Here is a 26,399-nt window from a genome sequence, read left to right as displayed (position 1 = left end):
CTTTAGAAATTCCATGAAGAAATTTGGGTGCTGGTAGAGGTGAGGGGTGGGACTGCAGTTTGTTGTTCAAGGTGGGAGAGCTTCTAGGTCTGCTCTTTTGTCTGTACTCAAATACTACTTCAAGAATGTTGTTGGTGGCCAGGTGCAGAGCTTTCACACTTAATTGTGGCTATGTTTTAGGTACTGCTTGCTTGGCGCCAGACACATCATTACCTACTTTGAAACACATCACTTTACATAAAGCTGTGTCTGGGGAGCAGCCTAAAAATGATGTGAAAAAAGAACCACCAAAACATTTTGAAAACATGAGACTGTGGATCACCTTCCCCTCTCTGGACAATGGGATCCAAACAACTTCACTTTGTTCCTATTTCATGTTCTTCATGACCAGGGAAAGAATAGTAGAGTACTGCTGTATGACTGAACTGGTGTTTGGGTCATACCAAATAAAATAAAAAAACAAACAAAAGAAGTCTGAGTAGCATAATCATGTTAGCAAGGAATATCCTGGCCGTGGTTGGTAGCGCTAAAGTTCCCAGAAAAGTCACACTGCTTCTTGGCTACCTTAATGTCACCCCTTTGTTGCCATCTTGGAGGCCTAAAGCATTATGGTACTCAGAGATAATTTAATGTTATAAGCGAACAATTGAAACCTGAAATTGCTCACGGGTGGCTCTCTGCCACCAGGTACTACTGGTAAGACACAGGTGTTAGACTTATTGGTTTGGAGCCTCAAGACAGTCTCATAATTTGGCTAGAGCTGGAGCGTAGGTGCCAGACCCATCAGACTATCAACAATAAATCATCTCCATGGAGGATACTGTATACCTTTGTTTCCTACTGTGGATCAGGCCCATTGTATCTGTTCATAGAAATTTAGCATTTGGGATTGAACCTCTTTCTCTAAACAATAAACACGCGTGCCCAAAGACTTAATTCAACCAAGAGTTTCCTTATTTACAGACGGCCATGTGATACTTTTTTCTGCTTTTGTAGTTCTCCTAGGAAGTGTAATGAAAAAGGGTATTCATTTAAAGTGTTTTCAAATATGCTACATTATAATTGCCCGTCTTGATTAATGTTCTGTGTTTACCCTCTATAGTTAACCATATTCTCTTTTATACCCATCCCTTTATATAACCTTTATTTGGTCTGTTTCTAACTTTTTGTGCGTTATTTTATATAACATTGCTCTATGTTTAACTTGTTTTCTTTTTTTTATCTTTTTTACAGTTGCTTTTGCTAAAGAACTTTAGTCTTCAATTGGTAAGTTACATCATTTACGTCGATATCTTTAGAAAATGTTGTTAGGGATATTGATGGGAATGTTTAAGTGTGGGTATTTCACTTTAACAAGTAAATATTTGTTCTGTTATGATCAATCTGTTTGAATGTATGCACCCGTTTTAAATTGCTCTTTATATTTTTCTTGAAAGGTTACTGCGTTCTGCTGAAGCGGCATAGTCTGTTTTCATTGCGCAAATATACAAGTCTCACAGTACAGAAGCACAATAATAAAGGCTACCATTTATTCCTGCAGATGTAATAACATGGGTCAGGTTACTAAACTCAGGCTATTTTTTATAACTTTTCTGTACCCATATGAGCCTTGTCCCATCACTATTACATTTGTTTTGTTAGCCTAGGTATGCATAGAATATCTATTCTTGCAAAATCACTTTATTAAGTTTGCTACCCAGCTCCTGTATTGTTTTTTGAGCTGTAGATTTCCAGAGCTAGACAATCTGTGCTTTGCCCACTGCAGAACAAATATAAATACAATTCTTATCCTGAGGGACTCAGATCCAAAGAAAATATTAGAAGTCCATTTTGAACTTTCTTCTTATCTCTATCACATATCCATATGTGAGCCACTTATTAGTTGGATTCGAAGATTTTAGATATATGTATTGGTGTGTAATAAAGATAATACTTCATATCATATTTTATTTGCATAGATCTGTGCTTGCTCGTGCACAAGTGTTTCCATTGCATACCAATACATATGACTACGTCTTACTTGCCTGCTTACAGTAGAATTATATTGTTATTCATTGACGTAATTGTTTTGATTTTATGTATAAATTGCCTTGGTTACATCTTTTCTACTCTGAACCTTAAGATGGTAACATATTCCACTCTCCCTTCAGAAAACTCTTATTGTCTGAAGCATTGAAATCAGATCCCCTTTCTGCACAGGGCCCTATTCTGCTTGCCATTGTAATCTCACATGTCACATTACTTGTCTACTGCCTTTCGATATGATCCTTCTGCAAGACTTTCTCATGTAATTCCATGTGGTTCCATACTGGGGCTGCAGTATGCAAAGTGGTTTATCTTTAATTCAATGAAGCATTCTCTATGTAGCACCGAAATTGTGGAGCATCCTAAACCTGTCTTTTGTTGAATTTAAAGTCTAAAAACCTAAAAACTCCTTTAACTCATTGTAGGAAGCTGGCTCTTTATATAGTATACCAAAAAGAGGTATGCTGTGCAAAGAGTTCAGGTATTCTCTTATAAGTGGACATTGACTTGCTCCAGCGATCCCAAGGTGCTCTTTTAGGGGGTAGTGTGGTCAAGCAGCCTTAGGCTTATGAAGGAGTTGGACATTAGAGTTAGACTCTGTATCTGCAATACAGGCAGTCAATAAATGATGCACACGACTCAATAAGGAGATCCACATTAATTTATTAAAGCAACTCTTATCTTTATAAAAGTTTTGGCACCAAGATCATCAAAATCAGGTAAGTATGTTTCGAGATCGAAATACTTTTAGATTTCAAAAGTCGACACTGCAATTTTCAGAGTCAGCAATGTTATTCTATGTAGGAAAACAAATACTGTATACAATTACTTCACAGCAATATACAGGACCAATCTCCTTGACTTGAAGTAAGTATGGGGCAAGGTCTAAGGTAGCACCAACAGGTCACCTTAGGCGGCCCTGGGGCGGCCGGGTGCAGAAGTGCTTTTCAGCATCGGGTGCCCAGTGTTATCCTATGGGGGGAAACAATGTACTGCATTGGGTCACTTCATGACAACTTACGGGACCAATGTCCTGGACTTAAGGAGAGTATGGGGCAAGGTCCAAGCCACACAAACAGGTCACCTCAGGGGCGCCCGGGTGCAGTGGTGTGGTTCAGCGTTGGGTGCCCAATGTTTTCCTACAGGGGTAAATCATGCACTGCATTCGGTGACTTACGGAATCAATCTCCTGGACTTAGGGTGAGTATGAGACAAGGTCCAAGGCCATACTAACAGGTGGGTTTATCAATCCGAGATGTTTAATACCAAACACCTCTAGTTTCAGTGAAACCACCATGTAGCAGGGGGAACTCGTTTTTGACCAGTGTCCAGCACATGTAATATGGCTTCCCCGGTCACTTGTACTGGCTATAATTGAACTGGCCAGCACAGGGGCATATCTGCTCATGCAGATATGCCCAAACATGTAATATAATGCAACCTGCCTTAGGGCTATAGGTCCTGCTGTAGAGGTGACTTGCAAATGTTACATACAGTGTTAGGGGGCATGACAAACGGGTGCATTACATGTTTGTTCACTTTTTAGAGCACAATGTCACGCAGCCTGCAGTGGCAGCCTGTATGAGTTTGGTGCTGGGTTACTTAGAGCAAAAAGAACAATTGATGCAGAGAATGCCAAACCATGTCATACATTCATCCCAGTACAGAGATCTGGGCCTCAATCCATTGTTTTTTTACACCCCATGTCATTCCAGTTTGGACCCAGCCATATGCAAATCAGTCTTGACGCTACATCCTGAACTGCCCGGCTAGGTCCTCCCAGGACTAGAAATAAGCATCCTAGGACCGGTTTCGGGGTATCGCCCCATATCAGCCAGGCTAGCTTGACTTCAGTGGCATGGAGAGTATGATACCCTTAGAGTGGCGAAAGATATGTTGTAGCTCTTAGGGACCCTCTTTAGTACCTATGCCCTAGATTCAAGAGGTACCACTTAAAGAGATGCTAAAGGCCTGGTCACTTGGGGATCAAATGACCAGTTGTCATCTTTTGGGGAAAGACCCCTGGCACTGTGGACCTGTTCAGCACGAGCCCAGTGCACGTCAGTCAAAGTTGCATGAAATACCAGGCAAAACGTTGGGGGCTACTGCAAGAATATTTTTTTTTCTTCTAAGTTCATATTTAGTCTACTATTGATCCAACCTCTCAAATAATCAGAGCTGCAGAAGAAGAATTTTCACAATGTCAGAGAATGAATCTGCCACCCCTAGGTCTCGCACATGTTTACGTCTACTTATCTTTATCGATTTTCCCAGTCCAAATAATACTATCACTCCATTTAACTGACCCAAAAAGTCTTTGGAACAAAAGAGAAATCCAAGAGGGATGACCAGTTTTATCTAGTTTTCGCACGTTGTAATGAAAAGCAACAATTGTTCCATGGCTTCAAGTTGTCTATTTTTAGTGATATTTGGTTTTGTAGTCCCCAACTCACAAACCTTTTGCCTGCCTTCCCAATCCCAAAACCTGCTACTGTTTCCTGAGCTCCAGATTAGGCACCTGTTTATATATATCAATATAAGATCCAAATCTCAAACCTGCTGTCCATCCCAGCTACTGGGCTCACTCTGCAGACAGAGACAAAGTCTCTGGAAAAAGGCTTCTTCTATTACAACCCATTTTACCTAGATTTTCATACTTTAGAAGAGGTGACACCTTTCAGCACTAGCCTGTGGCAGGCACACAAGTATTTTTTTCTTTAACCCGTGGCTGACAGAAATAGAGGGCCCCTGGGGGCCTTGGTTTATGTCCATTTTTTAGCTTTGCCGGGGTTTCGGCACTGGCCCACTTAGAGCACTGGGAATTGGTAAACGCTGCTTTCCTTCGCAACAGGTATGGCTTGTAACAGAGGAAATCTGAGCATGGAGATCTAGATTGGAGGGAAAGCTATTAGCAACAACCCGTAAGTACAGAAAAGAGAAGTGACAGTGGTGTGTGCTATATATAAAGAAATGGCCAAATGCAAGACTGAAAGTGCACATTGGAGTGAGGTATAAAATAAAGCGTAGTTTGGATGATAGTTTGTTTATTCTTCTCCACACTGAGAGCAGAAGAGAGCCACTAACCAACTCTCATCCTGAAGCATGTTATTGGTCTAAAGATAGCCCCTTTGAAGAGACTTTGTTGGGACATAAGAGACATGTGTTTAGGATTACTTAAAAAAAGAGCGATTTAAAAAAAAAAAAATCTTTTTTATTTAAAGAATAACATAATATACGAAAATACAACCAAAACGGGTGCAGTACAATGCATTGATTCGGACAATCCAGAATAGTGGTATACAATACACATATAGGTTCAGGCATTGGGTTACTTACAAAAAGCACATTACATTGTTCCATACTTTAGATCATTAAATGTCTTTATCATCAATCACAAGGGAGGGAGGAAGGCTGATTGGAGTACACAACAAACCCCTGCTCTCATTCCAAGGGCCCTATATTTTTATCCAGTTATGTGGGCAACCCCTACTTTTGTAGCCAACCCTCTCTGCCTGCATGCACCAATCCATGTCCGACTCCCTGTCAGTATACCTAGGCTGGGTTCCTCCCTTCCATGTTCTAGCTATATTGCACTTCGCCACCATACATCCCAAAGTAACCCATAATTTCTCCGTGCGTGACAGATCCGTGGCATCCCTGATGTTTAACAGAAATAACTGGTGGTGGGAAACATCTATCGGTAGCTTACATATTCGGGTCATTCTAGTGATAACCTATTCCCAATATTTTTGGAGGATCGGGCATTACCACCATTGATGCATGACCACATCCACGGGGACAGTCCGGGAATTCCATTACCCCTATCTTGACCAGTACCGAGCTGGTGTAATAGGCCCGATGTAGCAATTTAAATTGAATATTTTGAATCTGGAGCGGATCGCAGCTTTGCGGGGGGAAGCCAATGCTTCCTGCCAGTCGTCGCCCCCAAGTCCCCTACGTCGTCTGCCTACTTCATACGGATTTCCTCCTGAGCGTTAGGGGTACGATTTAGGATTTTACGATAAGTCAATGAGATGGCTCTTTCGGGGAGATAGTCATCTAATAATATGTCTTCCAGAGGCGAGGAGACCGGCAAATCCGACTCTCTCGGAACAGCTTTGTACAATGCATTTCTAGCCTGTAGGTAGCGAAAGGTTTTCCTTTCGTCCTGCTGGTAGTCTCTTTGCAAGTCGCTAAATGGAATCACTCTACCCTTAACCCACATGTCTCCTACTTTCCAGAGGCCAATTAAATCCCATTTGTCGAATGCTGGTTGTGGCGATAACATACCTAAACAGGCTGTTTCCAATAACGGAGTAACTTGAGTTATTTTGTCTTTCCATCCCAGAACACGTACTGCTGTGAGCCATAAGGCGACAGTAAAGGACGTAGGAGTGAATCTAAGCCTGTACTTTGCCCCCCCCCCATATATCGCCCTCAGATAGGTGCCAGAAAGCATGTTATGTCTATCCATTCTGTAAGCCGGTCCGATATGGGTTGATGGACCCCATGATTCAGAACAACTAATTGTGAGGCCCAGTAGTAAGATCTAATGGCGGGTAAGGCAATGCCTCTGTCATACCAGCTTTTTGTTCGCTTGGTGAGGGCAGTACGGGGAGTAAACTGGTTCCACAGCAAAGCACGTACTTCAGAATCTATTCATTGAAAATAATGTGGTGAGACCAAGTATGGTGTACTTTGCAGAGCATACAAAAAGCGCGGGAGCGCCATCATCTTGTAAAGGGCCGCTTTACCTAAAAGTGTAAGAGGTAACGTTTTCCAATGGAGTACATCCGCTCTGGGGCGGGTCAAGTGGGGCATCAAATTACGTTCGTAGAAAACTGAGGGATCTGGCGTCATATATATTCCCGAGTAATGAAAGCAGTCTGTTACTATTTGGGCATCACAACCCGATGGTAGACTTGGAGGGTCCCCACTCAAGACATAAATTAAGGATTTATCCCGGTTAAAAGTGTACCCGGAATATTTTTGAAAGAGAGCGAAGATGTGTAACACACTACAAATAGAAAAGGGGGATTTAGCCAAGTATAGCAAAATGTTGGCGTAGAGGGAAATCTTATGCGTCCACTTTAACGACCAATTTAGGCCCCTAATAAGGGGGTCTCCCCTTATCCAAATCGCCAGGGGTTCCAGTGCCAAGGCAAAGAGCAGGGGTGAAAGTGGGCAACCCTGTCTTGTGCCCTTTGCCTACGCAAAGGCCGCCAAATGAGCTTCATTTACGAAAATCCTCGCTAGGGGCTCAGAGTAAAGAAGGCGCACCCAGGACAGAAACCGACCACCAAAGCCATATCGTTCAAGTGCAGCGAACAGAAAGGACCATTCGATCATGTCAAAGGCCATTTTGGCATCAAGGGGCATGATAATGGAATCTTCCTGCATAGTGGAGGCTCTGCCTTGGACACTGTGTATATGGTAGAGATTCAGTGCTGTATTTCTGGTGGGCATGAAGCCAGATTGATCAGGATGCACTAACTTGAGGAGGCACGGGGAGAGACGTTGTGCCAGAATCTTAGCTAGGATTTTAACCTCCGGGTCCAATAAAGAAATAGGCCGATAAGAGCTACATTGTTCGGGGGGTTAACCCTTTTTATGAATTACTAAGATATTAGCTAGTCTTTGTGTCTCAGGCAGAGTACCCCGGGTTGTGCTCTCTTCATACATTCATACTAAGAATGGGGCGATGGTTGTATCATTAGATTTATATAGTTTAATTGGGAGGCCACTCGGGCCCATGGCCTTACTGGACTGCAAGGAACGGATTGCTTTAGATACCTCTTCGACTGTCAAAGCAGCATTGAGGTCCTTAACATCTTGAGCGTCTAAGACAGGCAGCTGCAAAGTAGCAAGCAGTTTCGCCGCCTCCGCCTGGGTAGATGGCTGCAGAGATGTATATACCAATTCAAAATGGTTGGCAAACACCCCCGCAATCTTGGTTCTGTCCTGTATTTTATCGCCCCCCTGATCAATGATCTAAGCCACCCACCTGTTTGCCAGCTCTCTTTTGTTCACACTTGCTAACAACTTGCTAGCCTTGTCACCTATATCGTAATTACAATGTTGAGTGGCCAGGTATTGTGTCCTAGCCACCTCCTCATCAACATCCCTGTATTCTCGTTGTTTTATTGACAGTTTGTGCAGTGGCAGACATGTGCGAGGCTGTCCACTCGCCTTCTATTATGGTCACCTCTTCCTCCAACTCTACTAGTTGTTTACGTTTCTCTTTTCTATGACCCGCAACTGCTGCCACTTCAAAACCTCGGATCACAACCTTATACACCTCCCATATTGTTACGTCCGAAGCAACCGAGCCATCATTTTCTGCGAAGTAATGTAATGGGTATATTTCACCAATTTATCTCTTATCGACAGCACTTCAATATACCAGGGATTAAGGACCATTTTGTGTGGGTAGGAGGAGGAACACCTCCATAAAGTGTCACGGTTGGGGAGTGATCTGAGATGCCCCTGGGAAGAAAGGTGGTCCCCTCGAACATGGGGAGCTGAGAGGCTTTGCAGAAGAGATAATCAATACGGGACAGACTCCCATGTACCCCAGTGTGAAAGGTGCATTTTGAGGAGGTGGGATTACAGGTCCTCCATACATCTATCGAACCCACTGCCTCAAGAAATTCCGCAAGTAACTTCCCGGATGACTCTTCCCCCGCCCCGGGTGGGGATTACAATCGCCCCCTACCAATATGTCGCCATCTGGCAAGCTCAGCATATGCGGCCCTAGGTCGGCGAATGTGATGGAATGAAGTCTGGGGGGCACATAATGGGAGGTTACACTAAGAGGACTCCCTTCCCACTGCCCCGAAACCGTGACAAACCTGCCTAGTGGATCTCAAATCACTTTCTGTATTTGGAAAGGTAGGGAACTGCGCACTAGAATACCCACCCCTCTTGATCCCCTTGCATAACCGGCATGAGCCACCAACTGTATCCCCACCTGTTGAGAGCACAGTAGGAGGTACCCTGGATATGGGTTTCTTGGAGCAATACCAGATCAGGGGCCTGTTGTTTTAAATATTGCAGCACTATTCCCCCGCTTAATGCGATCCCCCAGGCAATTCACGTGGAGAAGTGTGGCTCAATGGTTAGAGCGGCAGACCCTGATGCAGAGGTCTAGCCCGGGACCAGGGTTCAATTCCCCGCCTCGGCGGGTCTTGGGCTCAAAATTCCACAGACCTGATAATTCTCGCCTCGGTGCCTATTCCAATCATGGAGTCCCACTCTGCAACTCTGGGCAATAGCTTGCTTAATCTCCACAACGGCCACCACATCGCTAAGGATGCCTGGCCTCCACCTTGGGGGTGCCCGGGGGTGGACACCTCACAGGGAAAGCCAGGATGGGTTCCACAGCGGTATTCGTACAAGCGCCTTGAGACCCTTGCGGGTGAGTAGTGCGCTGTACAAGTATCAATTTACATTTACATTTACATTCCAAAAAAGTTGTTTAAGGTGTCCAGAAAGTGGGGTTGGTCCTTGGTCAATACTCATTTATACGACTAATAAAGGTTACTGGTACTTACAGGATAACTGAGAGATAATGCAGATGGGCCCTCCCACCCCCCCACGTGCCAGCGCTAGAAACGATAAACGCATGATACGTGAAGTATGGAAATCAACATCAATGACGACCAAAATTGCCATGAAAGAAACCACATCTATTAGGTTGTACTGCGCACACATACATAGACTGCTACAACACCCAGTAACACACCCTGCCTCCCTGCAATGTGGACTTAAAACTGCCCACCCTCCAATTTTGCAGAGCGCCTGTAAAACCAGTTCAAATCTACTTTATGGAGGAACTGTTACACAGCCGAACTGCCCAAAAGATTACGTTACCAATCCCCCAGGTTGACTGATGTATAAGCCCCCAAGCATATCGCTGTAAGAGCCAGTAGCCAGTCCGCACAATGCCACCAGATACGTCCCATCCGCGGCTCTGTCCCCTAACCATGGTTCAATACTGTGTGCCGATGTCGCTACCAGCCAGTTTATTAGTTCTTGGTGCACTCCAGAAAGAAAAGGTTTACCATCCCAAACTCTATATCTCGTAGTAAGTATGGATCCCTGCCATCATAAAACAGATAATACTCATTGTTTTCCTGCTTGGAGGGGTTCTTCCCAAGTCCAGCGGGTAAGTCACGGCATTACTGCGGGAGAATTGAACCATCAATCATTCACTGCTGCTTCAACCGGTTCTTTCTAGCGAGTTGTCTGGTTGCCGCCCTTGATCCGGAGAAGACCGCTGACGAGTTTTGGAAGAGCGCCAGCCTTCAAGCCAGTCCCAGGTCCCTCCGGAGTCTGGAAGAACCACGATTTCCCCTCATCAAGCACTCTCAACTTGGCCGGGAAGAGCATGGCATATTTTAGGTTGCAATCACGAAGTGCCTGCTTTACTTCAAGGAAGGATCTGCATCTCTGTTGTACTTTTTAGGTAAAATCCAGAAAAAATGTAATGGTATAGTTTTCGAATTTGAGTGGTGGGGCAGTTCTTGCCATTTGTAGGATGATATCTCTGTCCCGAAAGTTGAATATCCTAGCCAGCAGGGGTCGCGGAAGAGCTCCTGGTTTTGGGGGGCCCCCCGGCACCCGATGTGCCCGTTCCACCGAGAAGTATTTTGAGAGGGACCGGGGCTGTAGGTGTGTCTGTATTAGTTCTTCAACGAATAAGTCCGCAGCCTGCCCCTCTGACCCTTATGGAACACCCAAAATGTGTACGTTGTGTCTTCGTGCTCGCCCTTCGTATTCCTCCAGTTTAGCTTCAAAGTCGATGCTTGGGTCTGTAGTCGCTTGATCGATATTTCGAGGGACTTTGTTGAGGTCTGAAGTGTTTTCACTGAGTCTTTGGTCTCCTTGACTCCATCACCCATTTTGCGAAGGTCACCGCGTATGAGGATAACTTCCGTTGTCACCATATCAATCTTTTGCTCCAACGCCTCTCGAACCCCATGAATGGCCTCCATAACGTCGGTGAGAGACGGGCTCTCTGTGGCAGGTTGTAGTTTTGTTTCAGCCTCAGCTTGCTTCTCATCCGATGTGTCGGCCGGTTCCATGTTTAAATATCGATGAAAAAAATATCAATGTAAAAATATCGATTACAAAAATATCGACTCCCTATACCTAAACAGGTAAGTACAGTAATATCAACTCAAAAATATCGATGTAAATAAAAAATATAGATGGAAAAAATATCGACTTTAAAAAGAAAATAACTTAAAATAAATTAATTAAATAATATTATTAACAAAATAAATTCAATTTAATATATATTTTAACTAATTATAACAAACTTAATTTAATGAATATAAACACAAAAAAGTGTGCATTTACATATTTTTACTTACATAGATTTTATTAACTATTATCTTTATTTAATTTATAAACTTTTTTCATTATATAAAAATAAACACATATATAAATAAACTAATAAAAAAATAATAATACATACATTTAACCCGTTGGCTGCATCGAACGTTCAGCTCCAGTGCTGAATGTTCGAAAAACGGGTGGGGCAGAGTCGGCCAACGGACGTGCGCAGCACTACCAAGGTAGTGCTCGAGACGACCGTTGGCTGAGGGCAGCGGCCAACGGGTTAGTAACAAAATAAAAACATTAGGAGTTAAAATGTTAGATAGGGGTAAAAATTACTAATCCCTTTTCCAGTGAGTGCAACAGTAGGGAAAGCGCTGGATTGTGTAGGGGTAAACATTATTATTCCAACTCCAATGGGTGCAACAGTAGCGAAAGCCCTGGATAGCGGAGGGGTAAAATTTACTATTCCCACTCTGGTGAGTGCAACAGTAGGGAAAGCGCTGGATAGCGAAGGGGTATAAATTACTATTCCCTTTCCAATGAGTGCAATGGTAGGGAAAGCGCTGGATAGCGGAGGGGTTAACTTTACTATTCCCACTCCAGTGTGTGCAACAGTAGGGAAAGTGCTGGATAGTGGAGGGGTCAAATTTACTATTCCCACTCCAATGAGTGCAACAGTAGGGAAAGGGCTGGATAGCGTAGGGGTAAAAATTACTATTCCCACTCCAGTGAGTGCAACAATAGGGTAAGCGCTGGTTAGCTGAGGGGTAAATATTACTATTCTGACTCCAGTGAGTGCAACAGTAGGGAAAGCGTTGGATAGCGGAGAGGTAAAAATTACTATTCCCACTCCAGTGACTGCAACAGTAGGGAAAGCGTTGGATAGCGGAGGGGTAAAAATTACTATTCCCACTCCAGTGACTGCAACAGTAGGGAAAGCGTTGGATAGCGTGAGTGAGTGCAACAGTAGGGAAAGCACTGGATCCCAAAACAATAATAAACAAAACCATCAACATTTTTATTAAATTTAATTTCCAATATTAACATAATTAATATATACATTTAAATATATATTATTAACAAAGATAATAAATAATTATTTACATATTATTTATCACTACAATATCCACAACACACACCTACAATGAATTACAGTTACATTTAATAATTACCAATTAATGAAAATGTATTTATTTATTAATTAATCAATAAAAATTAATTACTTACCACCTTTCACACCATTTACACATATAAACACCACAACACACACCTAACATGAATTACATAATTACAATGAATAATTACTAATTAATTAATGGTAATTAATTTAAAAATATTTAATAATTATTCCAAAAATTAATTACTTACCACCCTTCACACAATTTACACATATAACCACAACACACACCAAAAAATAATTACACAATTTACCTAATTATTTAATTGACTAATTGAAATTAACATTTAATTATTAAACTATTAATTAATCAATTAACACATTAATTATTCAATACATTTTCTATCATTAAATTACTTCCCACCCTATTCCTCTATAAACCCACAACCCGCTACAGAACTAAAAACGCAAAATTAAACTTAAAATAAATTAATAACTAGTAAAACTCTAAAACATATACTACAATGACAAACAATTGCGATTCTCCTATTACCATGACTAGAGAATCTGGATTTCATTAAAGACACGGAGGCAGACATTATGCAATATCTTTTAATGCAGTCTCCAAGCAGCCGCATACATCACAATACAAAGATCCAGAAAAAAACATTGAAAGAAAATAAATGGCATGAACTGATAACAATCTGCCTCTTTTAAATGATGAGGAGAAAATAAGTACGTTCAGAGATATGATAAACTTCAGAGATTTCGGATTGAAGACTTGACAACTACTAAAGGATCCAAATGGAGGCATGAAGAAGGAAGTAACCAAAAGAGACCATCAGTTATGAAGAAGGGTTACCTGAAAGAGAGAGAGAGCAGTAAATATCTCTAGAATAAGCAAACCATATGAAAAACAAGATAAGAGTTAATTCAAAAGTAGCACAGGTATTACTCAAAACAACTAAAAATTGATAAAGAAATCACCTTACACTAGGGAATGGGAAGGGTGGGATAATGTCAGCCTCCATGTCTTTAATGAAATCCAGATTCTCTAGACATGGTAATAGTAGAATCGCAATTTCATTACAAGAACGGAGGCTACATTATGCATGTTGGTAGCTTTGTAAAACAACATTAGACATATGTTCGATTGGTTTGCAATAGTGAACAGCAAAGGTGTTAGCGTTCGACCAGTCGGCCGCTTTGAGAATGTCATCCAACTTACCTCCAGACCATAGAGATTTAGTGGCCATAGCACCTCTAACAGAATGAGCTTGGAATTTTGTTACATCAATGCCTGCTAGATTCATGGCAGTTTTAACCCATCTAGCAATGGATGTTGATGTTATAGCTTTATGAGGTTTAACAGATGAAATGAGAAGTTGTTTCTCATTTGCTGGGCGTCGAGAAGGCTTTTTCTGATCGTTAATTCGCATGCACTCAACAACACAGAGTTTTGGGCAAGGGTCGAAATGTGGATAGAAGATAGAATCAGACATGGTTTTGGTTCTCCTATAAATTTCGAATTTGACTCCAAAGAAGTTATAAGATCTGTTAGAGATCTCCAGAGCTTTGACATCAGAGACTCTATGGCAAGCGATAAGACATAGAAGAGTAGCAAGCTTGATGGAAAGGAACTTCCTATTCAGAAGGGAGTTATCTGGCCATGAATTAAAGAGGTCCAAGATTAAGTTTACATCCCAGAGGGTATCATATTTGGCTTTAGGAGGCCTTCTTAGCCGAATGCTTTTCATTACTCTGCAAACAATGTCATTTTTACCTACCGTTTTCCCATTGACGAGTATATGGCCAGCGGAGATAGCAGATCTATAACAACTGATAGATCTATAGCTTAAACCGTTATCAAATTGTTCGACCAAAAAGTTAACTACGTCAACAATAGGTGCCAGTAAGGAATCCAAGTTCCTTTCCATGCACCAATGAACCCAGTGTACCTGTAATGAGTGCCTGGTGCCCAAGACTCTCTGAGGATAGTTGCAGCTGATGACGAAAGCCCTGAGATTTCGTTGGATCTCCTGACACTTTCCAAGCAAGAAGGTTCAAACTCCCTTTTTAGATTAGGGGGTGAAAATCTCAGTTTACGTTTGTAAGGAGATTCTCTTGTGTAGGGATTAGGAGGGGGCTTGCATGCAAGTTCCAGAGTGGTGGGGAACCATGCCTGAGAGGGCCAGAATGGAGTTATCAGGACAAGGGAGCACTGGCCTTGTCTCACTTTCTGTAGGACCTTTTGAATCATGGCAAAGGGAGGAAAGGCGCAAGCATTGATTCCTGACCAAGGTTGTAGAAAAGCGTTCACTGCTAGGGCACCGGGATCGGACATCCAGCTGAAATATTTCTCGAGTTGTGACGTTAGTCTGGTCGCAAAAAGGTCTATCTCTAGTGGGCCCCAGATCCTGTTCAGGGTTCTGAAAATGAAAACCTTGAGTTTCCAGTCGTTATGATCTAAAGGGAATCTGGAATTCCAATCGGCAGAGATGTTTGACTTCCTTGGGAGGTATTCTGCTTTGAGTGCAATTTTGTGCTCAAGACAGAACATCCAAAGTCTTCTGGCTAGATTGGAGAGGTCAGCAGATCTAGTGCCTCCCAGACGATTGATGTAAGCAACAGCGGACATGTTGTCCATCTTTAAGATTACTGAACTCCCTTGGAAAGAATGTTTGAAGCTCAAGCATAAAGGCAAGCTGTTAGCTCCAAATAATGTAAGTGGTGAGAAGATTCCTCTTGGGACCAGATCCACCCGTCTTCTGATTGAGAAGACAAGCACCCCAACCATGGAGAGAAGCATCCGATTCTAAAACAAAATCTGGCTCTGATCCAAAGATTGCTTTGCCATTCCATGCTTCTAGGTTGTCTAGCCACCAGGTTAGTTCCGATTTGGCTTCCTGATCCAGGGAAGTCAGGTCTTCGTACCAGAGACCAGATCTTAGGGCTTTTCCTTTTATCCTTTGTAGGTCCCGATAGTTCAGTGGTCCTGGAAAAATCGCCTGAATAGAGGAGGAGAGGAGGCCGAGAAGTCTGGCCAGTTCCCTCAGAGGAAGGTTTTGTTGTCTCAAGACGTCTTATTTCTTTCTTGATCTTTGTTATTTTGGCAGAAGGGAGAAGGAGGAGGCACTTGGAGGTATCCATGGTGAAACCGAGGAATTCCAGAGATTTTGAGGGAGTCAGGATAGATTTTTCTTTGTTTATAATGATTCCTAGATTCTCTAGAAGGTCCCTTATGGTTTTCAGGTCTAGAAGTATTTGTGGATGGTCCTGAGACATTATCAGAATGAGATATATGATAAGGCAGATACCTCTTTCTCTTAGGAAATAAGTAATCGTTCTCATGACCTTGGTAAAACACAAAGGGGCAGAAGAGAGCCCGAAGTGGAGGGCCTGGAATTGATCAAGATGATTTTTCCACATAAATTGGAGGAAAGGTTGGTGAATCTCAGCCATAGGAATGGTGAAATATGCGTCCTTTAACTCCAGTTTGCCCAACAAATCTCCTTCCAAGAGAAGGTCGCTCAAAAGATGGATACCCTGCATCTTGAAATGTCTGTACACTAGGTATTTGTTTTAAGTTTATTACAATTGTCCAACCTTTCCCTTTTTTTCTCTACGAGAAATAAAGTGCTTATAAATATAAAAGTATCTAAGGGGACCTCTATTATTGCGCCTTTTTGGAGCATGGAAGATATCTCCTCTTCTACAATCTTTTGTTTGTCTTGAAAGAGAGGCATCTCTCTTGGAAAAAAAATTCTGTGTGGGTATATGTACGAAATCTATCATAAACCCCTTCAAAGTATTCAGGACCCACGGATCCAGAGTTATTAACTTCCACCTTTAAGGGAAAAGAAGGGGAAAGAGGAAGGGGAGGGACACTTACTTGGTAGGTTTGAGTTGAATGATCCGCGAGATCTAAATCCTCTCGAACGTATTCCTCTTCCACATTGCGGGTAGAAGGTAGGGTGTTAAATTGCTAGTATCCACGTCCGAAGCCACGTGATCTTTGATAGGGCCTCTGGTTGAAGCGGCTGGAAAAAAGGCCCCTTCTTCCGGCCCGACCAAAAATGGTTATTGTTAAAAACCTTTCTCATACTTTGCTGGGCCTTGTCTAGGGCTGTGAAAGTTGAGACATTTGCCAAGCGACTTGATCAGGTCTTCTCCGAAAATGAGGCCTTTAGGGTTATTAGATGGTTCTTTGTCAGCCATGTCACTCAGCTTGGGATTGATTTTAGTAAGAATTATTCTATGCCTCTCGGCATTAAGGCTAGCGTTGGCGTTGCCTAAGAGAATTAGGGTTCTCTGGCTCCAGCCTCGTATCAATGTAGTGTTGAGGGGTGTCCCACGGATGTGGCTCTCCTCTGCTGAGTCTAGAATTCTGGCAAGGGGACCCAGGACATCAATAAGACAGTCCTGGCAGCCTTTTAGGGATTTCTCCATTCCTTTCCTAGGGTCTCGACCGAGCTTAAAGAGACATTTTATGAGGTCGGGGTCCAAGTTAGGGGTTTGACAGGTTTTTTCATCGATGGAAGGTCTGGAGCATTCAGCTCTCAGGATATTCCTGGTTTCCCTCTCAAGAAGGTTACGAATCCATTTTTTTAATACATTTTGTGACTTGGTCTTGGGGCCACCATTCTGAGGATCTGGGATGTTTAAGTGGTGAGAACATTTCTTCCCCTAGGGGATCAAAGATATTACCTTTAGAGGATGTGGGAACTTCATCTAGTTTTTATAAAAAATCATCATCCTCTTCATCTAAATCTAGGACGTACTCATCGGGCACATCTGATAAATCATTATCGTTAAAAAAGTAATCTCCCATGTTTTTTTGAGCACTATTACATTTTGTGCCACTATAGGCACCCAGATTAGTTGTGCCGCTAAGGACACCCATGGAGTTCGAGATGCTGGTTTAAGGTTTCCATCATACATGTCCTCATCTCCCTTTGCAACATTTTTCTAGATGTTTTTGTGTCAATGTTGGGGGTAGTGGCGCTAGCCACGTCTGAATCATAGCCAGACATTATGCCACTAAGTTAATATATTGTAGTAGAGGATTGGGGAGACAGGACAGAGTAAGGGGGCAGCTGAGATGCATATATATATATGAGAAGGGTCGGTTTAGAAGCCCAATGTAAATCTCTCTCTATAAATTCCTTTTAATATATTTTTAATTTTTCTATTTATTATTAAATGCTTCGATCTACCTTTTAAAAAAAAATTATATAACAAGGCAACACGAGTAGTAAAAAGGGGAGGTGGCCTTAAACAACATGAAATAGGAGTTTCTGTGGGCAGCTGTTAATAAAACAGCTTGCGGTGAAGACCTGATCGTCAACTGACGATCGCGAGCCTGGTTGCCATGGGGATGCTCAAAAGCAATCACCCGAGGCCCAGGATCAGCCGAGGTAGTAGAGGAAAGACCCTTGGCAGCTCCAGCATGTGACGCGCTTGCTGCCAAGAAACCTTCCTTTAGTTTCTATTGCAGTGCATCGAAGGCCTGCATCGGGGAGGAGGAGGAGGGTGTCGGAGGGACTCCTCCATGAGGAAACCAAACAGAGCGTGTAAAGGGGGGACGGCGCTTGATTGGAAATAAACAAGTATGGAGCACGTGTTAAAGAGCGGTGAAAAAATAATAAAGGTGGGAAAAAAATGTGTCACAGAGTTACTTACTTCAGAACTCTGTGGAAGAAAAGGTTAATAGGCAATAATGGACATTGGATAATGTGACAAGGTGCACAGGGGAAGGACTGTGAAAGAGATCTCCATAAATTGGAGTTCGGTAAGGAAGGGGGGTAGAAGGAAGGTGGGGGGGCTTATCCCGGACTGAAAAGAAGAACAGTAGATATTCAAATCTAGTAAAAGAGACATGTAAAGAAGGAGCATTCATCAAATTCAAATCTAGTAAAGACAATAAGGAGTTACTTATTTGCTCTGAGCCGCATTTAAAAAAGGCAGATTGGTCTGCCCTGTTCCCATGATGCACTGGGCCAGGGACAGACTAATTTGCATATAGCCAGGTTCTGAGCTGGGATGGGGCAGTGAGCTAAATAACGGTGATGGATCAAGCCCTGATCTTTGGACTGGGTAAGAGTGGTCTGCTTAATTCAGACACTCTGTTCATCACCACCCCCTTTTCTGAATCGTTTTTGGCCACTATAGGTGTGGCAGGGTATACTCAGACATGAGTCCCTTGCTCACTGCTCCATCAGGATTCAAGCAAGCCGGGCCGACGAGGCTGAAATGCCAGAAACCGGTCCCCGGTAGCTTGTATCCTTTCTGGTGAAGAATTGGCTTGGTAGTTTGGTCTGCCCTGTTCCCATGATGCACTGGGCCAGGGACAGACTAATTTGCATATAGCCAGGTTCTGAGCTGGGATGGGGCAGTGAGCTAAATAACGGTGATGGATCAAGCCCTGATCTTTGGACTGGGTAAGAGTGGTCTGCTTAATTCAGACACTCTGTTCATCACCACCCCCTTTTCTGAATCCTCTTTGCAGAAGGGCAGCGGCGCTGAGAGCGGTTGCGGGCCCTCGTGGCAGCAGCGGATGTCACGTAGAACTGCTCCGGACATCATCACGGCCAAAGCGTCCTCCTGGTTCCGGTCCAGAGTTCCTGCTTGTATTTCACCGGACAGAGCTATCGGATCTACTGTGTTGGCAGACCGGGTGACTCCGCAGCTCAATGCGCACCTAAGACGTTCTTTTTGACGGGCCTTTCAGATAATTTAGCAGATTCTGAGGGAAATATTTAGTTGAAGCTCGGAGCTTCACTCCTTTGCGGCCATCTTGGGTGTCGGCTAGCCACGCCCCCCCAAAAATCCCAATTTTTACATTTATTTTGCAAAAGCCTGGGTCTATCGTGAACACGGCTTCATTGCATGGGCCAAAGTGGGATCTGAAAGAATTTACCACTGAAACCCTAACACCCTATAATTGAGTCCTTGCTACTCAGTTTGGCCGAGGGACAGAATTTACTGAAAGAACAGTCTGCGGCAGACCATCAATTACTGCAAACCAATGAAGCAGCCCAGCACCAACAGTTGGAAACTCTTACAAAGATAGCTGATGACTTTACTTGGTCCCTACCAAGTCTCCGACCCTGATGGAATAATTACCTAAATATCAAGAGGGAGAATACTTAAAATGTTGCTTTTCCAATTTTGAGAGAGTAGCACAGCAAGCAGAACAGCCAAAAGAACATCAGGCTTCATATGTAGCACCCCTTTTGACCTGAAAGTTACAAATAGCATTCTGCTTTGCTAACAGTGCTGGACACACCTCTTAAGCAGAGGTTAAAAAAAAAAGATTCCAATACAGCAGATGAGACTTGATGCCTAACATTCAGTCCAAGTCTGGACTGAGAAATTGGAACAGATGATGCTCCCTGTGCCGCATATTAAAGAATCATGGATGACTGTGATAGATGGTTACACCAAGATCAACACTTGTAGGAAAATATATTGCAGCTCTTTTATTTGGAGTAATTATAGATTAGATTCTCTCCCACTTACCGGGCTGCAGCGTTGATGACAAGACCAGCGGGTGGTAGGAGGGAGAAGCCCGACAGCGCATGAAGAGCTGGAGGCTTCAGGGTGGAAGCAGGAAATGGAAGATCCTGCTACTTTCTCCTATTCTGAAGGGTTAGCCAGGAGAGGAGGACCTTCCGTATCTGGTCACAAAGTGGGATGGGTCAGTGAGGCTTTCTGATCTCTCTCCACTCTGATGAGTTAGGGAAGGCTGATGTGTGGCGTCACTGATTGTCATCCCTAGGCACCTCAAGGTTTAATCCTTAAGCACCAGGGGCTGACTCTAGCAATGACGCTCTCCCCTCATCATGAGGGGAAAGGATCATTACAGGGCTTTGCCGAGCTGATGATGTCACTACCCTCGAGCTGTGTGATCTTCAGCCTGGTAAAACATGGCTCAGGCTACAAGGCATCTGCGTAGAAGCGCATGTATAGTGCTTGGCTGCCATACTGTAACATGGTGTCTGTACTGTTTCCTCAGCCTGATAGGCACACACTATACTTTGAAAAAGAGGGTGGGGTGGGAAGATGGAATCTCCACAACTCTAACGACAGGCCCCCTCTGCCATCTCCCGATGTCAGATTCTTCTCCTGCCTCCTAAGTTCCTTAGTCTCAAATCAGATACCTGTTCCCTGAATAGGAGAGCAAAATCTCAAACCCACTGTTGATCCCAGCAGCTGTCACTCTGAAGCTAGAGACATATTCTCTGGAAACAGCAATTGCAGAGTCTGCCCCGAAAATTCCCCTTTCACAGCTTACCTTTTCTTGGGAATCACACATAGAGGAGGCTAAGACAGAGCTCTGGTATGCTCGACTTCAAGACAGGGCTCCTATGAAAGCCATACAACAACCACTAGTATTTCCACTGTTAATAGCTCCTTCCCTCGTGACATATATAACCTTTCTCTGATGAAAGCTGAACAGCAATCACTGTTACCAGATGATTTTGAGACCTGCCTCAATCCCACAGCTGGCCAAGTACTAGCCCAAATTATGTCCATTGCAGACCAGTATCCACCCAAATCCAGCCCAATTTGCAACTCTCAAATTATGAAAAAATAGCCTTCAGGAATATGTTCATTCTAATTTCTATTCATTATACATATATTGAGAGAATTTCTGCTGTCCTGTCCAAATTCTATTATTAACTACTCATTTTGAAGATCAGATCAGTCACCCCTGTGACCTTATAACTGGCCCTTCTGTCACCACAAATTCAAACCTAACAGTCTTGAGTGAACTTGACAAGAGCAGATTACAGTCCACCTTAATGAAGTACAAGGATGGGCACGTGAAAGGTCTTTCAGTGGTGTGGCTTCAAAAATAGTACTTCAAGTATGATAAATGTATTAAGAAACCACTTTTGTCTTAAAGCAATTGCAGCACATCTTGTTTGGTAAGGCTTGCATTTCACCTACTTGCCTAAAGATATTCGAACCAAACATTGCGGCAGACAGTTCAAAAAACAGTTTTAATGCGAAACAAGGGTACTTAAATGTGGAGTGACCGGTTGAAACTTTAGGAAACCTATTTCTTCCAGTTGCTTGTTTGACCACTGCAAGGGCTGCCACCTTAAAACAAGAGGTTTACACCCTTCAGTTAAAACATACTGAAAAGGTCACAAAGGAGACCGTGTCTTGCTCTGATGAATCCCATGCCCCAAACTCTGAAGCCCTTAACCATGACCAATTACTCTGGCACTAAAAGTTGACAAGACTCCTGTCATTGCTTTTGTGTTGCAGCAGAGACTTTACTAAAGCTCACATTCTTTGCAAGAAACAGATGGGTTTGTTTGAGATCCAAATGAATGCAAGGCTATTGAAGCGGAAAAGAAAAGGACCCCTGTCCCAAACTTGTTGGTGATACCCACTCCAAACATCTCAACATGAATCCTCCCACAACTCTGCTAACACTGTCCTCACTCCTCTTGTCTCGTTAAATTCCATTCCCCTTCAACATTAGCGCTGTCCCCGTTATACCACTGTTGACTTGTGCAGTCTCATCAGATCAGGCAGCCCCCTTACGATTGCCGCCCACCCAGGGCTTAAAGAGGGGCGAGTCCTAAACTTGACTGAATAAGGTCCATATTGTGCCCTAAATGCAAGTTCTTTACTTTAAAGGCAATAGCATTGATTGCTTTCTCATCAGTGAGCCCTAAGGTAATCCTTGTCAGCATAGTAGTGCCTGTTTACATTTCACATGTTTTACTTCATCCTTTTTTCCCTAAGAGTATTTGCCTTTTCAAGTTGATGTGTTTCTATGGTTTATTTTCTTGCAACATATGACTCTTGTATAATGCATTTTGTAAACAGAGTTTCTCCCAGGTGAATTTAGGTTGTTGGTGGGTCTTTATGAGCATTATTGAGAGCCCTGAGGCTGAAGGCAGTACACGTTTCTCACAGTACCTGCCAGTGGGTCATAATGTGTTCAGACTACACCAAGTCCAATTTGTGGTCTCTATTCAGAGTGCACAGATTTATGGCTACATATATGGCAATTGTAAGTTAAAGCACCACAGCATGCATGCTGCCAGTTACTGGGTCACATCCAGTTTTGCATGTCCATCTGGGAAAGGTGCAGCTGGAGCTGAATGGCCCTATTTCTCCCCACATTTTTCTGAAATCCTTTACTTTCATATCTTGCGTCCTCTCTTTCCTCTTCAGTGCCGGCTTTATACCCTTTCCTCCTGTACGCATTCCCTTTCGTCAGAGCTGGACATGAGGGCATCGAGCCAGTTCCAGCAGCTATTATTGAGTCCTATCTGGGCCAGCCTCAGAGAAATATTCTGAATTTGTCATAGAGTAATTTGAAGACACCTGCACTCATTCAGCAACACCTGTGTGTTGCCTGCTTTCCTTTCAGAGCCGCAACCTGAAGGGGTTCTTATTTTAACTTTGCGGTGGCCCAAAACGAAAGCCTCACGTAAAGAAACATCATTCCTCCTTTTCTTGGAGCCCTATCCTGGCTGAGTGCCACCTAGAGCTCTAATATAGACTTCTATTGCCGTTATTATGATCCCCTGAAAGTTGCTGGGCATACTCGGCCTTTCAGGCTCAGCACCAGACTGTCAGGTGAGCCATCTGGCTCTACTGAAGGGCAGTCACAAAAAAAGATGATGACAGACCTTCCCATCTTGACCACATTGGTCAAGTCCCTCTGGGGCCGGTGATCCGCAAGAAACGGGAGCACCATAGGTAGCGCTTTCACACTATGAAAGAGTTAGGCTACACTGCTTCAGAGTAGAGTGTGTGGCCTGCCTAAGCATGCAGTTAGCGATGGGTGGCGCTTCAGCCACAAATTTCACGCACCAGGAATGAAGCCCAGATTTGTCCAACCCACCAGGAGAGTTTTTTCAGCTCAAATAGTAAAAATATCACCTAATTGCACTGAAAATAGCCGATCTATCAACACTAATAGGGAGGACTAAGATCTAGGTTTGAAAAAAGAGGAATTACCAACAACCCATAACAACAGAAAGGAGAAGTAAGAATGGCATATTTCATGTAAAGAAATCGAGAAAAATAGAAATGAAAGGCAGAATGGACCAATTAAAGAGTAGGGGTGGAGAGAAGAGGTGCCCTAACAAATCCACGAAAAGATGGAGAAAAAAAATGTACAGGTTGGATGGTAATGGTTCTTTATTCTCTACACAACGAGCTGAGGAAAGCCACCAAACAACTCTAATCCTAAAGAACTTTATTGAACTTAAGAAAAGCCCTTTTAAGAGAATTGAGGGGGGGGGGGGGGCAGATTCTCTGTGAGTAACAGAGACCTGCATTTGGGATTATTGAGAAAATTCCTAAATATATTTTTTTGTTTATTTTGCAAACACCTACCGTGTGACTTTGTTTACTCTCAATATATGTTTGTTACACATTTATAATTTAAGCAAAACAAAACCTGAATCTTACTGGAGGCATGTATTCCTAAATCTCTTACAAGTGTCCAAGTTGTCCCTACCAAATTCTGTAGGCAGAATCTCAACAAAAGCATTAACTGTTGATATGGACTTGAAATTCCCATGAACGAAAAAGTTGCAGCAGGGTGTATATACTTTTTCAAAAACAAGCATTTCTCTAGGCTATGTTAATTTTCTATTTGAGGCTTTATGTCCTGTCTTGGCTCCAAGCGAATAGTCAGGTGGTAGGCGTGTTCCTCCAGCTGAAAATAAAATGTGTTCTTTCCCTTAATTAATGCATGCAGTGCACATGTGTTATGTTTTAGAGTAAGATGTGTTATGAAAAAATAGGTACTAAACCTAAAAGGCCAAATAAATGGCTGCTTGTGGTTGATGTTTTTGAGAGGTGGGGTCCCTAAGAGGCTGAGAGCACTCACTGGAATATAAGCTTCTCCGTAGCAACTTAAGGGGAGTGATGGTTTGGGATTTTCATCCTACCACACTCTGGATCTGGATCCTGTACTATAGTGGTAAGTTCAAGCAGTTATGAAATTACTGTGTGTGCTCTCACCTAACAGTGCACAACCACGGATGTGCAATTCTTTTTTAAATCTTCTGGTCTAAAGAGCTGAATAACAGAGATTTACTTGCCCTGTAGAGAAATCCACTTGTCCTACTTACTACTAAAATCTGAGATGGAGCAAAACTGACATGTTTGTAGCTATTTTTTTTATAAATAGAGTTGGGACAGCTCAAGGTGGTCTTGGGTGCAGAATTGGTGCAATTTAGGAGTACTTTTCAAATAATTTTTAATTTGGAATTTATTAGAATTGGTATTTCTGATACAAATGTAGCTATTCCAATAAGAATGTGCATTAGCCCACTTTTACAAGAGGATAGTTGGATCCTAGGAACCAATACATTTCAAACGATCTCTGCATTTTGTGAATTAACTATCTCACTAGAGCTGGGAGTCTGTGACTTGCAGGAAAGCACATGGATCCCTCCAGTAGGGGGCTGGGATTAAAACCTAAACTCGTAGCTCTGAAGTTGGTTCAAGTATTTGTACCACTTATTACACCTATAACTCTTGAAAAGTCATGTTCATGTGGCACCTAAATCGCATTTTTAACACACAACATACAATTCGACGTTTGCAATTGATAAATAATGTTCATTCTTTTCTCTTTGCCACACTTTTTTCCGAGCTCTGGTCCCCTCGCCTACAGACTTTTTTTCTTTCATATTTTGGCTACTATGAATTATTTGCTCTGCTCTCCATTTTTTTCCCCTCCCATTACCCTTCTTATTTCTCTTTTCCGGCCTCTAGCTTTGTCCACTCAAATCTTGTTCTTGCCTTCCTGCTAAAGTGTCAAGCGGGCAGAAAATGTCTTCAAGAGGAGCTGCTGCTGTTGAGCTTGTGATCCTAAAGATCTCTGTACAGAGAGGAGAGTCCCAGAAGCCTTACAAACATCTGCTAAGATAGGCACCCTACAAAGAAATAGGCACACACACACACTGCAGACATGCCTCATACAGTCACACACAACCTGCAAAGACAAACCTACCTTCGTCTCTTAGGCTCACATATCCAACCTGCAGACACAACCTCCTGCAGAGCTTCCTTAAAAACACACATATGTTCCTCTGCTTGAAAGGCCTCCTTCCTGGCAGACCCAAGTGTGTGCGCATGCACTCACCCACATACAATCTCTGCAGTGGACGCACATTCTCTACCTCAAACAATGTCCTAAGCAGACCTATAGCACAGCAAACAATATCGTAATAACTACAGCATAGGGGACATACTACAGATATCGGGGAGAGGTGGGCGAGCCAATTAATTAACAGGGAGAGCTGAGCCTAGTGCCTGCTCTGGCTCTAAGAGCACAAGCCGAAGCTTGAAAAGATTTGGCATGGCAATCATGCAACAAACATCATGTTAAAATATGACATGATGTCTTCAAAATTCAAGAAAGTGCATTTCTTTAAAACATGAAAGTGTTTCACCTTGGTACATTCAATTATTTGAGAAGCATTTAATAAAAATGAGTTTTTTTAGGTCTCGCCTACAAAGACCTCTTGTAATCGTTTCGGTTTTGGCCCCAAAAACTTGCACGCGTTGCATTGCTTTTAATGGCAACGCGTGCACGTTTGGCGATTCCCTTGCAGGAGCGAGCTTTGGTGCCATGTGTTAGCAATTATCGCTCCCTGGCGCTGCTCGCTCCCGCAAGGGAAACACTGTCACTTTTGTCAACACTTTTTTCGCTAGGTGCGCACGCTTGTTTTAACTTTCAATGCAGTTGGCACACAAAGTAAGTCACTCTCCACAGTTGCCACTGATGCGCCCTGCTTACTTTCCTGTTATTTTTCCACTGTGATATTATCCCCGTCTAATGCCTATGGCTTGGTGCATTTTTAAAGCTGAGAGCAAGCGACACCTAACCTTATCTAATGATTCACAGAACTGATGTAAA

General features: G+C 42.9%; 1 protein-coding gene across 3 annotated transcripts in view; it reads left to right on the top strand.

Annotated features, from left to right (window-relative positions):
* SANBR (SANT and BTB domain regulator of CSR) overlaps positions 1-26,399 on the top strand; it is a 330,259-nt gene that overhangs the window by 159,801 nt on the left and 144,059 nt on the right. For all 3 annotated transcript variants that reach the window (XM_078649295.1, XM_078649294.1, XM_078649296.1), the window contains exon 14: positions 1,234-1,266. In XM_078649295.1, the coding sequence (XP_078505421.1) occupies positions 1,234-1,266 (33 nt within the window). The remainder of the gene's footprint in view (positions 1-1,233; positions 1,267-26,399) is intronic.

Source organism: Lissotriton helveticus, chromosome 6 (assembly GCF_964261635.1).
Source record: "Lissotriton helveticus chromosome 6, aLisHel1.1, whole genome shotgun sequence".
In the NCBI taxonomy this organism is placed as follows: Eukaryota; Metazoa; Chordata; class Amphibia; order Caudata; family Salamandridae; genus Lissotriton; species Lissotriton helveticus.
Note: the sequence above shows the minus strand (reverse complement) of the source record. Positions and strands in the feature narration are given on the sequence as shown.